At 31.6% G+C, this 17,276-nt stretch overlaps 3 protein-coding genes and 1 long non-coding RNA gene across 4 annotated transcripts in view; 3 read left to right on the forward strand and 1 right to left on the reverse strand.

The window, feature by feature from the left end:
- The first annotated feature begins 4,361 nt into the window (after positions 1–4,361).
- On the forward strand, positions 4,362–5,078 carry LOC139431751 (uncharacterized). Its single transcript, XR_011641825.1, has 2 exons — positions 4,362–4,753; positions 4,814–5,078. It is a non-coding gene; the product is annotated as an uncharacterized lncRNA (long non-coding RNA).
- On the reverse strand, positions 5,066–5,807 carry LOC111415859 (small ribonucleoprotein particle protein SmD1). Its single transcript, XM_023047742.2, has 2 exons — positions 5,686–5,807; positions 5,066–5,545 (listed from the first exon to the last, which is right to left on the reverse strand). The coding sequence occupies exons 1-2, from the start codon at positions 5,697–5,699 to the stop codon at positions 5,191–5,193; spliced, it is 369 nt and encodes a 122-aa protein (XP_022903510.1). The 5' UTR covers positions 5,700–5,807; the 3' UTR covers positions 5,066–5,190.
- Positions 5,808–6,517: 710 nt separating this feature from the next.
- LOC111415855 (neurocalcin homolog) overlaps positions 6,518–17,276 on the forward strand; it is a 97,268-nt gene continuing 86,509 nt past the window's right edge. Inside the window, exon 1 of the mRNA XM_023047738.2 lies at positions 6,518–6,651. The gene's annotated coding sequence lies outside the window, so the exon portion shown is untranslated. The remainder of the gene's footprint in view (positions 6,652–17,276) is intronic.
- LOC111415857 (neuronal calcium sensor 2) overlaps positions 6,595–17,276 on the forward strand; it is an 84,382-nt gene continuing 73,700 nt past the window's right edge. The window contains exon 1 of the mRNA XM_023047740.2: positions 6,595–7,055. The gene's annotated coding sequence lies outside the window, so the exon portion shown is untranslated. The remainder of the gene's footprint in view (positions 7,056–17,276) is intronic.

A 17,276-nucleotide genomic window follows, 5' to 3' on the forward strand; every position in this document is an offset into this window, starting at 1 on the left:
ATAGGTTGTCAGTAATCAATTCAGAACTACTAGTATTATGTAATCAATTCGTGTACAGGGTGTCCCAATTTCGATGTCCGCATAGGCTATCTCCGAAACTACAAGAGATAGAAAAAAAGTAGCTTACATGTCATGATCTCGTTTTTCGAGAAAATGTTAATGCCGAAAACTCCGAACAGCTATCGTCTTTTGTTTTCGCCCTATCGGCAAAAACTGAAAATTTTGCAAAAACGACAATCGCGAATATCTCACTTATTATCAAAGATGGAGTATTATAAATAAAACATTATATGGGCAACTTTTTACGAAGAATTCAGTGGCGTAGATAGAATTTTTTTCCCATCTTTTATTTTCGAGATTTTAGAAGTAACTTTATTTTTTTAAATGGAAACCATAGTTGGCTATGACCTAAAATAATTTGTTATTTTCTTCTGATAACAAATATATATAGTTTGTGGGGTATATTTCTTATAGTTATTGAATAATTAACAAAAATTCATTTTATTCTATCTAAAACTAATGTATGTATTTAAAAGTTAATGTTGCTATGGTGATAACCATACATACTATGATGGAATATAATGTATCAATTTTTTTTGTTCTTTCTAAAAGTATTGTATGTATTTAAAACTTAATGTTGTTATGGTGATAACCATACCATGATGGAAAACATTGGGTACGTTCAGCAGGTGTCAACAGTTGAATTAAATCAGTCAGCTAGTTGTATGAGGTTTAATACAGCGGAACGAAATCGGCTGAACAAGCAATTGAGAATTAGCAGTTCAGCATAACCTAAAACTATGGCCAACAATAATATTTTTGAAAATTTTGTGTTATTACAAGAGATAATGGATGATGATGTTGATTTTAAGGCTCATTTCATTTTATACAGTTCTGTCAGTTTTCAAAATTAAAGGGGAGAAACAAAAAATATTAATCCTAACCTAGAATTTCACACCCGCTGACAAACTAAGCGCAGATTACTTACGTTGAGATATTTACTAAACTGCTGCGTAACAGCGCTGACTTAGCATATCGTTCAGCCGCGCCTGCTAATATAGCAACTCAACAGTTGACACCGGCTGAACGTGCCCGTTGTTTCCAATTATTGCCAAAGGTTGTACCTAGTAGTATTTAAAAATTCACTAACAACTCTGGCATTATGTGCTGGTGCTCCGTCATATTGAAAATATATCATTTGAGACTTATTTAATGTTAAATTGTCGACCAAAGGCACGATGTGCTGCCTTGACATATTGGGGTATTACCTGAGTTTAAGTTTTTATGGTAGATACTATATGCCAACATTCTATTATCTAAAAGGGCACACCATACATTGAACCCCAACCTTCTTTGAACAGTCAGAGACTTCATTGGTCCAGATGACATTTTGAACAAACAGCAGATTATTTAATTTTTCTAAATATCATCTACAAAATTCTAATCTTAGATTGACATCTCCGGCACGTAAATAATGAATTAGCCCCGCTTTGTATGGTTTATACATATTTTTCTTTCATATTCGGGAGCAGCGGCTTTTGGGTCAGATGTCTTGTTCAATTTCTCTGCAAGATGTTGATGGATTTATCGCAAGTGAAGCCAACACATTGACTTCATCCTCTTGCAGGCCATTTTGGTGTGTTTTAGCACGTGGTTTGGGGAAGGACCAAAAATCTATTAAATTTTCTGCTAACCGGCTGAAGGTTCTTACGTGCGGTTGCCTTTCTTCCGGATACCTTGTGAAATATAATTCCGCGGCTAACGTCGCATTCCTATCTGATAATATATAGCATTCCACATTCCATCATGTTACATTTTCATAATTTTCGAAATTCATTGTAATGTTTTATTCAGTTTTGTTATACTTTGACACCTAACATGCTGGTGCATTGTACCAGCTCATAATGATAGAGTTGTTATTGAATTTTTAAATAAAAACTTTTTCAATTATTTGATACATTATGTTCCATCATAGTATGGTTATCACCATAGCAACATTAACTTTTAAATACATACATTAGTTTTAGATAGAACAAAATGAATTTTTATTAATTATTCAATAACTATATGAAATATACCCTACAAACTATATATATTTGTTATCAGAAGAAAATGACAAATTATTTTAGGTCATAGCCAACTATGGTTTCTATTTAAAAAAATAAAGTTACGTCTAAAATCTCGAAAATAAAAGATGGGAAAAAAATTCTTCCTACGCCACTGAATTCTTCGTAAAAAGTTGCCCATATAATGTTTTATTTATAATACTCCATCGTTGATAATAAGTGAGATATTCGCAATTGTCGTTTTCGCAAAATTTTCACTTTTTGCCGATAGGGCGAAAACAAAAGACAATAGCTGTTCGCAGTTTTCGGCATTAGCATTTTTTCGAAAAACGAGATCATGACATGTAAGCTACTTTTTTTGTATCTCTTTTAGTTTCGGAGATAGCCTATGCGGACATCGAAATTGGGACACCCTGTACATGTTTCTACTCCAGCTCATTGAAACTAGTGCATGAACCGTGAACAATTTTGCTCAACTTTTCACATATTAGGGGTCAGCTATTGACTTCTTGTTTTAGATTTGGTGAATAGGAGCATCATTCTTTTTGAGTCTTTTTACCATAAAACAATAAAATGTTTAATGGTGTATATTTGCCTAATTCGTACTGTCATTAATTTTAATCAAAACCTTGACAACCATTGCGTGGCCAGAAATCTTCTTATCTGAAACTGGTCTTCGACATGTATTTGATAAATGATAAACTTTATTGTTACGTGATATTGTACTTCGCTAATATGATCACAAATTATTTAGGAAATGGTATTAACATTTTAATTCAAACATTCTAAATACAGGAGGATGTGTCAAATGTCTGGAATATAGCCAATAACTTCGCCATTTGTGGTTTTAACGAAAAATATTTCGAATAAAAAATTCTTTATTAATTGTGGTAATGTGCAAAAAAAACATATACATCCTTTTTAAAATAACAGTGTTGGTTGCCATAGCAACGAAACAAAGAACAATTTAAACAAGCAAGTATCGCCAAAGAATGCGCCACAATTAATAAAGAATTTTTTATTTGAAACATTTTTCTTTAAAACTACAAATGGCGAAGTTATTGGCTATATTGCAGATATTTGACACACCTGCATATGGTTTTTTATTGAAGCATTATAATATTTTTCAAACCACATTGCATATCTAACCAGATTAAAAACGGTACGATGAACATTCCACAATACTTATTCTGCTATCTTTGTTTCGGATGAAACGTTATTTTTCAAAAGGGAATGTTTATGAAAGATCGCACAATCTGGTTCCAGAAACGGCTAATAAAATGAAAACAAACCAATCTGGTCATACTATGTTAGAATGATATCTTATTTTGCGTTTGATTCTATTCCATAATGATGATTATCTGTACTCTAAGCAACTAAGTAGTTGCCTACAATTTTGTGTATTAACGAGATGTGAGTAATTAAAGAAAGTTTTACTTAAAAATAGCATAATAAACTGCATTAACTGGTCGAAAATAATCAAAAAAATCTAATAAACATACTTCCGAAAATTATCCATTTTCGAGATATTCAAAGTTTTGTGAACTATTTGTTTTAAATGTCCCCAAAACCAAAAATCTAGCAGATTTAAATCTGGTAAACGAGGTGGCCACGGAACAGGACCTCCTCGGCCAATCCACTTATTGTTAAATCTGTCATCTAAGTATGCTCGAGTAGCGTGTGCGTAATGTGCTGGTGCTTCATCGTGCATAAAGTAACAATCTTGTAGCACTTGCAAAGGTAATTTACCAAATGCCTCTGTAAGCTCATTTTGTAAAAAATGTATGGAAGCATCGGCTGTTAACTGTCAATCTCTTTGAAAGAATAAATGAACTTAATAACTGGTCACCTATAACACCGGTCCATACATTAACACTGAATCGTCACTGATGATGAGTTTGTGGTATTGCATGTGGATTGTCACCACTGAAAATGTGCGCATTGTGGATATTAAAAATTCCGTTTTGAATAAATGATGCTTCATCCGTAAACACAATGTTTATAGGAATGTCGACGTTTAGTACCTCTTCCTGTATGGCCCACCTGTAATAAATCTATCGTTTTTCGCCATCATTTTCTGTTAAAGTGTTGTGATGATACAGATAAAGCAACTCCTCCCTTCAAATTCGGTGAACGGTTGCTTTCTTGATGTTTTCTTGTGCAGAAATCCTTCTTATGCTGGTTGAGGTATTTTCATCAATTTTTCTCAAAACCGCTGGTGTTAACAATAGGTCAACTTATGCAACTAAAACTTTGAATATCACAACAATGGTCCATTTTCGGACTTATGTTTATTAGGCTTTTCTTGTCTATTTTCGATCAGAGAATACGCTGGTGAAGTATTGTACAATCATTGCGGGACACCTGTATATTCGGGTCCATAATAAATTTGGCTGATGATAACATCATAACAAATCGAAACCGGTTACAAATAATTAAGTAAATTATTTAGATTTATATTAATTTATTTCATATTATTATATACTCATTTGATATTATACATTAAAATGAATACTTTACAATGAAAGTATGTAAATTGTGATGTAAATCAACATTGACATTTACAAAGACTTCAAGCAATTTATTATTCTTTATCCCACAACGTAATTCAATCGATAGCTTTTAGTTAAATAAACGTATAAACCTAAAAAATGGGGCCAAAAACCGGATGTTCAATAATGCAAGAGGTAAAATTCTTCTAAAGTGAGGTTATGTTTAAAAATCTCATGTTTTTGTGTCACTTTTAGATAAGCAAGACTGAAGATGCAATTAAAACTTGTTACGAACGTATAAATAAGCTTGAAAAATGTTTAATAGGATCTCCTGATGAAGAAACTGTTGAAAAAGAACTTGTTGAATGTAGAAAATTACTAAAAACTAATGAAGAACTGCTTTCAACTTTACATCAACATAACAGAAGTAGTTTTATGTTTGCATTTGGTTTATGTCTTGTGGTGTTTATTGTATGGATGTTGTATATTTTAGTGAAAGGAAATGAATTTTAAGAAATCCCATTTTTTTTTATTTATGAAGATTATTACAACTTTTTATGAAGTTATTTTTTATTTTCATATCAAATATACTTAAGATCTATCTTAATTAAAATATCTTATTAATTTAGTTTTTAACGCCTTGCACGACCTCTACCACGTCCCCTAGGTCCACCACGCCCTCGGCTTCCTCTACCACGACCACGAGTAGCACCACGCGCCGATTCTTTCTTTTTAGCTTTAGCTTTTGGTGTATCATCAATTAACAAAGTTTCCAAAGGTAAACTGTCAGGGAGTACGTAATAACGAATATTATTCCCGCGTACAGTCAATGTATCCAAATTAATCGGTGCTCGATTCTTCATCGTAACTTTCACCGCTTTTAAATGAGTGTTCATTGCAACATCCACCCCCGTTATAGTACCATGCACTTGAGTACCATTTTTTAACTCCATCGTCACAGTTTCATGGCTCAATTTCATTAAGAATCTTAAAAAAAATAATTTATTAGTAAACGAGAAAGGTTATGTTTCAATGTTTTTAGGTTATGTTTTGAAAATTATTTTTAAGGCGGATTTGGGGGGCTTTTATGTTGATGTGGGTTATTGATGTTGTTAAGATTTACTTACCGCACTAGTTTCATGGTTTATTTTGTGCGGAAATGATATGGATAATAAAAATTAACCGGTACGTTTAAATAACGTTTGATGAAGCGTTGGTACAACGACATCTAGTGGGTGTTTTATTTTTGAGATTGAATGTAAATATTTTTATTTTGTATTTAATATTTGTTTATTAATTGTTTTAATTTGTTTAAAATGCAAAAAGAAATTTTAATTTATCTTAATTTTGTTTATTTTTTATGAGTTAATTCATTTTAATGAAACGTTTTAATAGTTTATAGATAGACGTATAGGTGGCTTTTTTGGCGGAAAATTTAAATGATGAATATTATTGTTGTATTATTTTTTTAAATTTAAAGTACATTAATATATTAAAAAGTGCTTTTTTTATTTATAGTAAATAAGTTGTTGTTTATAAATACGCATGAGCGGGTCATAAAAGAAAAACAATCGATGCAGCTACAAGGTCTCCAACGAGTATGAATTCATATTGCAGTTTTGAGGGGTTAACAATAATAAAAATAAATTGATATTGGGGACCGTTATTTCGATTATGCAATGAGCCATATAAATCTTGGTGTATTGTTAAATTATAAAATCCGGGTACCGTGCCAAGACCATACTAAGTTTTTGCCAATTTTTCTACATATTGATTTATGTTATACAACATCCTTGCCGTTTAGTTCTTTGACAATAGTTTTAAATTGAAGTAATTGAGTCGATTTATAAAAATTTAGAAATTAAGGAGGAAAAATTAAAAGAAAGTCCGATTAAAAGTGAATTTTCTTAGACAATTTCAGTTAGTTTTTTTATTATTTGACAGATTTTTAGCGCATGCGCGATCCAATGCCGTAACATGGCGGTTGTCGTGCTCTAACAGTTATTAGTTGTAGTTGTGGTTACACTTTTCAATGATAACTAGGTTAAAATTATTATAACAGCAGATTCACATCGATTCCTCCGGCTCATGATGTGAGTTTTTTTCTATTTTGAACGTTAATCGTAAAATTGTTATGGGCCCCCCGTTCGGGGCCGGCCGACGCGCAATGACGTTCATAATCTAGTTTGCCATTTAATATTTTCAATTTTTTTAACTAAAACGTGTTGTCATTTTTTTGGCAAAACCTGCAACCTTACGCCTCCTAATTTATTTTGATTAATGTAAGTCAGATTTTTCGTTTCTTCGTTCGTTAAAAGTTTAGGTTAGGTTAAGTTATTTTGATTTTCAAAATCTGTGTTGTTTAGTTTATCACCTTTAAAATTGTTTTGTAAACAATTTCTATAAAAGACTTTAGTTTAGTGGGGTACTTGAAGACGTTATTTTTTCGAAGAAATGAAGAAATTGGAAAGGAATTTATTTTCATTGAAAACTTTTGGTAAGTTTAAAAAAACCTTGTTATTTAAAAATAATTTTTATCTTCACAATTAACACACATGTTTCAAATTCACATAAAAAATGGCACATAATTAAAAACTTTTTTCTCCTGTACCTAAAAAAATTAACCGTTAATTACATGTACTTTTTTTTAATTTAGAGGTAAATGTAAAATTTATTATAAATCATTAAAGTAAAAAACCTTCAATTCGTTTCTTTTTTTGGAACTGTTTAAGGCGGTGAACAACTTTTGAATCGACACATAAAGTTCCGAAATAGTCGCATTGGAGCTATTTAATCGACAGTACTTACGACCTCGCGGACATTTACCATGTTCCTTTGAAAATTACGCTTTTAAAACGACGGTTTGTGTACCCATTTTACGGTTACAAGAACGTTTCACCAACTTGGTTATTTTAATGTGTCGTTAAAACTAACTTTTCAATGTTGCATTCTTATAGTTTACAGTTTATTTTAAAATTTATTTTAAAATATGATTGCTATTAATTTTTGACGTTTATTTTCTCTAACGTCACTTCTTAAATTAAAACTGTCATTTTGACGTTTATGTCATTTTTAGGTTATACGTCTGCGAAGTTGGAACAATTATACCCTAAAGAGTAAAATTGTTTTTTTTTTATTATTTATTACAGTGAAAGCTCTAATACGCGGACAATGACGGCTCCGTTACTTTTGTCAGCTTCTCAGAGATGTCCGCTTATGAGAAAAGACTACACAAATTAAAGTACATACACATACAGTGCGGACAAAAGTCTACATACAACATTGAATTATGAGGTTTTTGTACAGGGTCTGTCACGACAAGCTGAGTCTATATGTACATATATGGCAAACTACTTACTTCGTTATTTTAAACGGAATGGAATTTAATACAATTTGATATAAGTCAAAGTATGTCTAATTTGCACCATTTTTGGATTATTTCAGTTTTTTCGAAAATTTTGGCTAAATTTTGAATCAGGCCAAATATTCTCAAAAGTTGCACAAATACACCCATAGCTTACATAATCCTTAAAATCTAAAAGCTTGTCGTGACAAACGCTGTACAACGTAGTAAGATAACAGAAAATTAGCATTACAGTATGACAGAGCTGGGCAAACTACTTGAAAAAAGTAGTGGAGTATAACTACTAACTACTTTCACCAAAAAGTAGTAGTTAATAGTTAAATATCTAACTACTTTGTTAACTGCAAAAATGCATAAAAAGGACTACAATAATAAATAAATAAATGCAAAATAAAATAAACATCTATTTATTATATAAAGCTTATTTTAAAGGTAACTAGGTGTCTAGTTAGTAGTTAACAACTGTTTGAACTGTTATACATAAATTATGCTTAAAAGTCAGATTCTTTTGGTACGTCTAAAGCAAAGGCGTACTTTACGGAATGAAAACTACAGATTTGTTCTAACTATAGGTTATAACGCGGCTTATGTACACAAGTACATACTAGATATTTGGAAGTACTTAAACTGTCTTAAAAGTAGTTAAATTACTTAAAAGGAATTAAAATAAACAAAAATAGTTAGAATACCTAAAGTAGTTAACAATCAGGAGTTCACTACTTTCTGCGAATATTTTATGCCAGTATAAAATAATCGAGTATAACTACTAATAGAACAAAAGCAGTTAGAATACAACTACTTTTGTAGTTAACTACTGCCCAGCTCTGCAGTGTCATTAGAGATACTTACTTATTCACAAAAAAGAACAAAACACAAATCGCTCAACAGCTATATACTAAAAACTCAAGAAATAATACAAAAATTAATAGGACAAATGTTTACATACACAGTAGTTTCCAACTAAAAATAAATTATTAGGTTGTAAACGTAGTTTTTAAAACTCAATATTTCGTTGACCCTCCATGAGCTTCTATAACAGCATGTAAGTTTGTTGTCTCTTCTGTTCTCAGCGATCCTCGAGAGCCAAGCTTTCCACTGATGATTTAAAATTTTGTTTTAAAATGTATTTTTATTGATCCATAATTCCATCAATGAATGCCAGTTATTCTACACCAGATGCCGCAAACTTTTCCCAATCCATGACACTAAATTTTTCAACTCCATCGCCGTGTTTCGTTTTCTCCAAATTTTTGCCCAACCATCACTTCCAAAAAGGTTGCTTCGGCTCGTCAGTAAACAAACCCCTGGATCAGAAATCCCTTCTCTTGTCGACATTGAGCAAATTCTAGTCGAAGACGGCGATTCTTTTCTGAAATCAGCGGTTTTCTTCGGGGTGTCCTGCTGAAAAATCCATTATCGTGTACAACTCTTTACGGTTCTTACGGTCTCATACGGTTCTTGGATGTACTACAGACTTATTAGATTCAGTCGCGATGGGGCCAGCTAATTTTGGTGCGTTAACTCTAGGGTTTTTGCTCACTTCTTTTAATATGGAGTTAATATCTCTTCTAGAAAGTTTCTTTGGTCGGCCTGTACGAACTTTGCTAGCGAAGGAATTGGTCTCATTGTAATTTTTGACGGTGGTCTGGACTATTGCTCGGTTTAGATTTACAATTTTGGCAATTTCTCCGCAAGATTTCTTCAACAGTTAAATATTCTTCTGTTGTTTTTACATTATCTATCCCCAGTTCTTTACTACATTTATGCAAATCAGCTAGTCTTGCGTGTGGCTAATTATCTTCAACGTCGTACTTACAGTCAGTTGAACCTGCTTTTTTGTTTGATTTCCAGATAGCCAGTAAATCTTTGGAAGGGAAGATTTGGAAATCAAAAAGTTTTTCTCCGTTTTTACACTGATTCCAGACTGCCATTTCATTCGAATATTTTACTTTATTGTTGACTATTTTTGCCGCTTGTGGTTTCCCAATTTCAAATTGCGAAAACTTTTCAAAACTTTTCTTTATCTAATAAACTCACTATTTCCATTTCCTCCATTAACATAAGCATCTGTTTCTTCACCACCTTTGAAGCCATTTCAACGCACGTTATACGCAAACGAACAAAACTGATAACGGAACTCGTAAAACGAGGAATCCCCGAATACATGCCGGTAAATATCTACTACAGATTACTTCGATGTGTTCATCTGTTTATCTACGAGTCCGTGTATTAGGCATATTTGCCCGTTATGCATAGAAAAATAGTGTCTTCGACCGTTTATTACAGCGTCCGCTTATGAAAAACAAATTTATACATGAAAATATAGGTTTGGGGTTGATTCCAAGATTTGTGTCCGCTTGGAGAGTTTTCGCTGTATTAGTTTTGTTAAAATAATTACAAAAAAGTTTACAACACGAGATCATTAAATTTTCAATAACTATTACGTGGTTGGACGTATCAACAATTCATTGGAAAAGCTTTTACAGCTTTTGTGCTGTTATTAATAACCCCAATCAAAACACTTCAACGTTTTAAAATATTTCACCGCTTTGGGGGTTTTAAATAAAAAACAATACACGCGTCCCTTAGCACTTAACTACAATCTATTCCAACTCGAAAAAAAATTGTGACTTGAATTGACATGAAGATAAACATTTTTTGCCTCAGATTATTTTAAATATTAGGCTCAATTGACTACTCTCAAGCAAGATACGTATGATTTGTATAGCAACCTAACACTATTTCCAACTGGACTAGATGCATACTTAACTTGTTACATAACAATCTATTCTATTCACGTCAAGCCTAAAAGTTAATTTATATTCAAGCTGCGATGGCAAAGCTTTTTTATAACAGAGCTGCGACAATTCCTATAGATTTTGATGTGCAGATTGTGATTGATTAGTGAATTAGAGTTTGACTTAACAAGCGTTAATTTTCTGCATACCCTATACCTATGATTAGTATGATTAGTGAGCACCACATTTTGCCACTATCCATTTTTTTTGTGCTATAGATTAAAACAAAATGTTATAAATGACTCTTTGCATATAAATCCTTACGTATCTAACCAGAAATCTTCAAAATTTTGTTTTCATATTCTCAATATTAACATATAATTTCAACATATAATTATCCTTTCCATTTGATTGATATAAATTGTCCATTGATGTCATAGGCAAGGTTATTTATAAAGGAGACGATAATAAAGTGATAATAAGATATAATGTGGTGAATAGTGTTCGCATATAAGTGATATTTTGCAACTTGGCCACGTTGAGTTGTTTTTAAAAACATCTTGGGTTCCTTACTTTTTACAATGAACTAACTTTGGAATAACCGCAAAGACAGAAAAGAAATCATTAATCTAATTATAATCGTCTTCATTCATTTTTATTTTTTTTTGCTGCACTTGACCAGTTTTCTTTTCCTCGTTTCAAAACAACGATTTGGCTTATATCACGCATTTAACGTTACGCTGTGTAATGGCAAGAAATTCGATTATCTTTTTCAGCTCTCGTATTTACAAATAGTATGTATTATAATGCTTACTATGTAAACAGTATATGGGTGTGTTTACGGCAAACATTTATTCATGCAATTTAAAAAATCTAATGTTTACTTAAAACATTATGATATTTTACTTTAAAATAGCAGCAATATCTAATTAAACGTGAAAGTTCTTTAGTTAATATTTATTGATGTTTTTTAAAGATTTAATATATTTCATCACGTTAAGAAACCTTTACCGATCAGTTGAGTTTTAACTTTTCGCATTTCTATTAGTTTATTAACTTTTTGGAATAATTACGTTAACAAATTTGATATCATTTTGATTTCTTCATTTTGTATTTTGCATCGTGTGTTTTTAGTTCAGTAAGAGAAGGGTTATGGAGGGTTCGAGATGACATAAAAATTGACATTTCATGATTACCATGCTCAGAAGTGCAGATGAAATCCAGTGAAATTCGTGCTATGCAGCGTTACTCGATTGATAGATTGTTGATGATCCCTTCCCTAAAACACCACTGTGAATAGGCAAGATGATAGAGAATAGTGATATGAATTAACACTGAACCATATACAGGGTGCGGCAGAACAAATTAAGCGATTTTTAGGGCGAATACTCGACCTTTGGTGGTCCGAAACCAACTGCCGAAATGTGTATCAACTGTTTAGATAAAGCGCATTTTCACCTCACAGGGGCTGTGAATAAACAAAATTTTTGCTACTAGGCTGAGCATAACCCTAAAATTTTTCACGAAAGACTGCTAAATTTTTCTGAACTAACAGTGTGGGCTGCCGTATCACAATTTGGCGTCATAAGCCCATATTTTTTTGAGGAGGAAGACGTTACTGTGACCGTGAATTCGTCACGATATGTGACAATGTTACGAAGTTTCTTGCTGTCAAGAATGGAAGAAATTGTTGAGGAACAGGTGTTGGGGTACATGCGGTTCCAGAAACAGAACTACAGCTTTCGCACCTCGAAATTCACTGACTTTGAGAGAAATTTTTCCCGGATCTCTGGTCTCCCTGGGGTGAATGTGAGGTGCACGGTCATCAGATTTGAGCATGCGTGACTTCCGTCTGTTAGAATATTTCAAAGAAAGGGTGTTTAAAGCTGTACAAACCTTCAGAGATCTTTTTCAATAGCGTGTTGCTGCTAATGGCCACCACCTTGAGGACATTATTTTTAACACGACATGATTCCTAAATTTTTTTTCTATATGCAGCCATTACTTTTTTATAACCCCACAAAACTATTTAATCTGTTTTGCCGCACCCTCTACAAGAAGCTTGCAAACAAATTGCGATAAATTTCGACTTTATTTGATGATTCTGAATAAAAAAATTAAGTTGTATTTTGGGAACAATCTGAACATATCAAATTTGGATGTCCATAACAAATAAATCACCATGAAGCATCTTAATGGTGTTATGCTTTGTTTATTGTAAAATACAAACAGAAATTTTGACTGTGTTGGCAATAATACACGAATTTTCACTTTATTTTCAATTTCTTATTATATTAATTCCATTAAATTACAAGAACAAAAAGTTTTATATGTTCGATTTTTTTTAGACGATTCCAAAAATTAATCCAAATTTGGATGTGTCCGACTGGAGATTGCTTTGGAAAAATATTTTTTATATTGGACCATGTTTAAGTGCGCTATTCATAATCAGTATTTTGGAAGAGCAAAATAGAGAAATATGTTCATGTCAATATTCGAATAGACTAAATAGAATATAAACAATCATATTGTGTGGGAGATAATGGTATTTTAGTATCCATACTTCATTTTTCATTGAAGATTTCTTTTGGTGTTCTAAAAACCAAAAGAAATGTAGTAGGAACCAATAGATGATATGTTTTAAAAAGCTACGTCTTTGGTCTTTATGCAATTTTTAACACTTTGACTTCTATAAACAATACATTATTTAACAGTAAAAATTCCGTTCCTTTCAACCTGTTTTTGCAGCATATTTACACTGTTTGTGTATTCGTCGTCGTCGCGTTTCTCATTTTTTTATAATATATTATAAGAAATGATATCAGTCTCTATCACCACTGTTGCGTCAATAAGAAGTTAATTTATTTCCATACTAATAACACAAGATTGAATAAATTAGAGAATTGATCATTTTAGAGAATTGGTACCAAAGAATGCAAAATTGCAATGTAAGAAAAATAAGATAACGAACTTTATCATTGCTAATATGGTTATATCGCACTCTCATCCCAGGCTTTTGTTGTGAATTCTTATTTTTAATAGTTCAAATAGGATTTTCATTCTACTTTTTCTGCAATATAGTATATATGGCTTTTGAAATTATCTTTATTAGTTAATATTTTGGTTGATTTCAAGTACAGAGTAGGAAAACTAATTGGATCATGCTGTATAATGCTTCGTAACTTTGATAATTGACTTAAAATTGAGTCAACGTATGTTTCGAAATTTGCTAAACAGTTATGCCAGAAGACTTTTGTTTGTAACCGAACATTGGTTAGATGAGTAATTTGGCTTTGTACGTGATTAAATTCTTGCCAAAATAATTAACGTACGCAGCCAAAGGTCGGTGGCGCACCTGTTAGTATTGTTTATTTAGTGGAACACCGATTGCATTTTACTGATTTACGATATTTATATAAGTTAAAATGGATTCAATGTGCGTTTGAACGTGTTAAATCAAACGGATATATTTCGAATAAATTAAAACATAAATTAAAATGTGTGTTATTCGGATGCGGATTTAAATGACGCATTAACACTCATCGGGTTCGATAGTTTAATCGGAGTTATAAAGTAATTATTGGACGAATACATTTATAAAGTGAGTTTAAGAGAATTTATTAATGGATTAGTTTTAACCACAAATCGATTTAAAAGTTTTCCAAACTCTTTATATATGTCAATGTAAATTATTTGAAATAGGTAGTATATGTAGTTTTGTGTAGTTAATACGTTCTTCATTTACACAATTGAAACTGATTAATGCGTTCGATATAAGGCAATCCTCGCTAAACTAACAATAAATGTCAACGGTAGCCGTTTGACGTCAATTGGAAATATAAATATTATTATGAATCAGAACGGGAATGAATTATTTACCCGCAGAGGCTGGCGGAGGCCTGCGGGTGTCGAAATGCGGTAAAAACGTCCGGCGCGCGATCGCCACATAACGATTAAAAACAGTGCATAGAAAAAAACATGTACAATAATAAAAAAATTTACAACAATAATAACAAGAAGAAAATGTCTAACGACGTTACAGCGACATTTTTGCAAGTTTGTAGAGTGTGTACACGAGGAGCCACGAGACTTTTCTTTCGCTAAAAATAACTCAAGCTAAAAGCCACCACTAGCCATTATCACCGTAATTAAATCTTGTGACGGCAATTTTAATGTGCAGTTTGAGCTATATTTAAACGGTACGTGGTTTAAACAATGCGACGCGACAGTCTATATTTATAAATTGACACACCTTTAAATTTTTTTCTTGTCACATAAAATGATAATTTTGGTATTTTTTTATCATTTGAATCCTTATCTAGGTCTATTTAATTAAGTAGTAGAATAATATAATATCAATTTGTGAAATTTTTGATATGAATACTTGTTGAGTAGTTAAATTTACCAGATACTAAATATTTGTCATCTTGTGAACTTCTTCGGTTGGTGATTTTACTCAGATTTTATTTATTTATGACTGTTAATTAAGCAGCTGGAGCTATGTTTTGTTGTGATTCTATGTCTCTTTGAGCTGTGCTAAAGAAAATAAATGGACATAAGTTTACGTCATTTACAGAAATTGAGCGGTATAAAATCTTAATTAAGGCTATTTTCAAAGATAGAAATGAAGGAAGATTCTGGAATTGAAGAAAGTAGTATTTAATAATAGCAATTTTTAAAGTTGGTGTGTTTTATTTTATTTTGCAACGTAACAGTAAAATAATACAACCCAATGAATACAAAAAATTCGCAATAATTAAAAATAAACTTAATTAGAAAAAGCAGTTTACGATTAACGCATTTCTTATCGCTGTGCCGATAAATGGAAAATGTTGTTCATTGACATGTATGTTTGGTTGCAAATGTTATGGAGCGGTGATTGTTAGCAATGTTGGTACATTTTTTACGTTATTCTATGTTCCTTAATTACAGGTACTGTAACCACATTTACCAATATTCGGGGTTTACTTCTGTTTGAAAGTTAACGCTTAAGGCAATTGGAAACAAATTTCTTATAAATATACATGGATTTTTTATCCAAACTATATCTACAGCATGTGCATCATAAATAGTACTCGACATAAAATTGCAGAAAAATGGAAAGAATATCAAGAAAATTTAGATACCAAATTTTTTCATGTCTATCTATTATACAGGCCAGATAAAATTAGACAGATGATGCAAAACATGACATAATAATGAGAATCGAACAACACGCTCTAGAACTAAAAGGAAAAATAAACTAGGGATCCCAAATGATGAAGAATATTATGAATATACTAAAATTAGAAGAAAATAGAGAATTTGAAAAGGCGCAATAAAAGGAATGCTCAAGAGGAAAGAGATCTGGAGTTCACTCTATTACAACTGAAAATTATTCCTGATCTAAAATTTGATGAAAATTTAGAGGAAACCAAGACAAATTACATCCTTAACATTATTAAATTAATTTCGTACTTAAAACATGAAAATTAAGTTTACTTTCTAAGATTAACATTATAAGAGTATAGAATGGCATGAAATGATGTTACTCAAGGGTCAAGGGCAACATCGAAGATTTTAAAGAGAAATTTTGTACGGAAGACCAGAATCTTATACAACAAACAACCGATTGCGATAATCAGTGCATAATCATCACAACGAAATCCGATACATTTCATTACCATCGTAATAAATACAATAATAAGAATATATTGTATCTATAACAATAACTACAGTTACAACTTATCGTAACTAATATGATAACAATAAATTTTAAGAAAGTTGGTTACCTCATAGCATTTTTTCCGTGATTAAGTTAACACGTCAATGGATCAATTATTAAAACAACGAATATTTGAAAGGTTATGCTTTTTTTAAATTACAAATCACAGTACTTATGAAGAAAACAGAATACGAGAAGCTGTTTAGACTCAAAAAGTTTTGAATTGAAGAAATATTGTGTACCGTACAATAATGGAACTATTTACCAAATTATTGTTATTATCAACATTAATGCTATTGTGACAACGAATATTTAATAAATATGCAGAATTTTCTGGACATTATTTCGACATTTTCGTTTAGATTCTGTTGGTAAAAGGAGAAACAAACATTAATTTAAATAATTCTCAATTTTTCTAGAATTTTAATTTTGATGTTTAATGAAACAAAATCGGGCAGAAAGGCTACGGTCGATAGCCTTTTTGGGCCAACGTTACTCACAAATTTAAAAATTTTTCCAAAATTGGTCAAATTAGTAGGGCTATTAAAGAAAGCAACGTTATCATCTCGTTACAATAAACGTTAACAATGTCTTCTACAACAATTTCTTAATATTAAAAGTTGTCGTAAATACCATTGTCGTTGTTGAAAAGTCCCTCGTAGTCAAAAAGTCTTTCTTTTTTAGCTGTGAATTTCCCTGCTGTAATTCGACATATTCTGCGATAAAATGTCAGGCTTTTTTACTGATAACTCACTGTTCAAAAATGTTTTCTCGTCAAAACTGTGGAAAGTCTTTTGTTTCTCTCTTAATCTGATCTGCCTATCTTCTTCTGTATTTATATTCGCTTTAACTTGCTGATGTTTAAGTTTTGTAGACTATTGCTAGGGACTTAATCTTATTAATTAGTCAGTC

Source organism: Onthophagus taurus, chromosome 1 (assembly GCF_036711975.1).
Source record: "Onthophagus taurus isolate NC chromosome 1, IU_Otau_3.0, whole genome shotgun sequence".
Classification (NCBI taxonomy): Eukaryota; Metazoa; Arthropoda; class Insecta; order Coleoptera; family Scarabaeidae; genus Onthophagus; species Onthophagus taurus.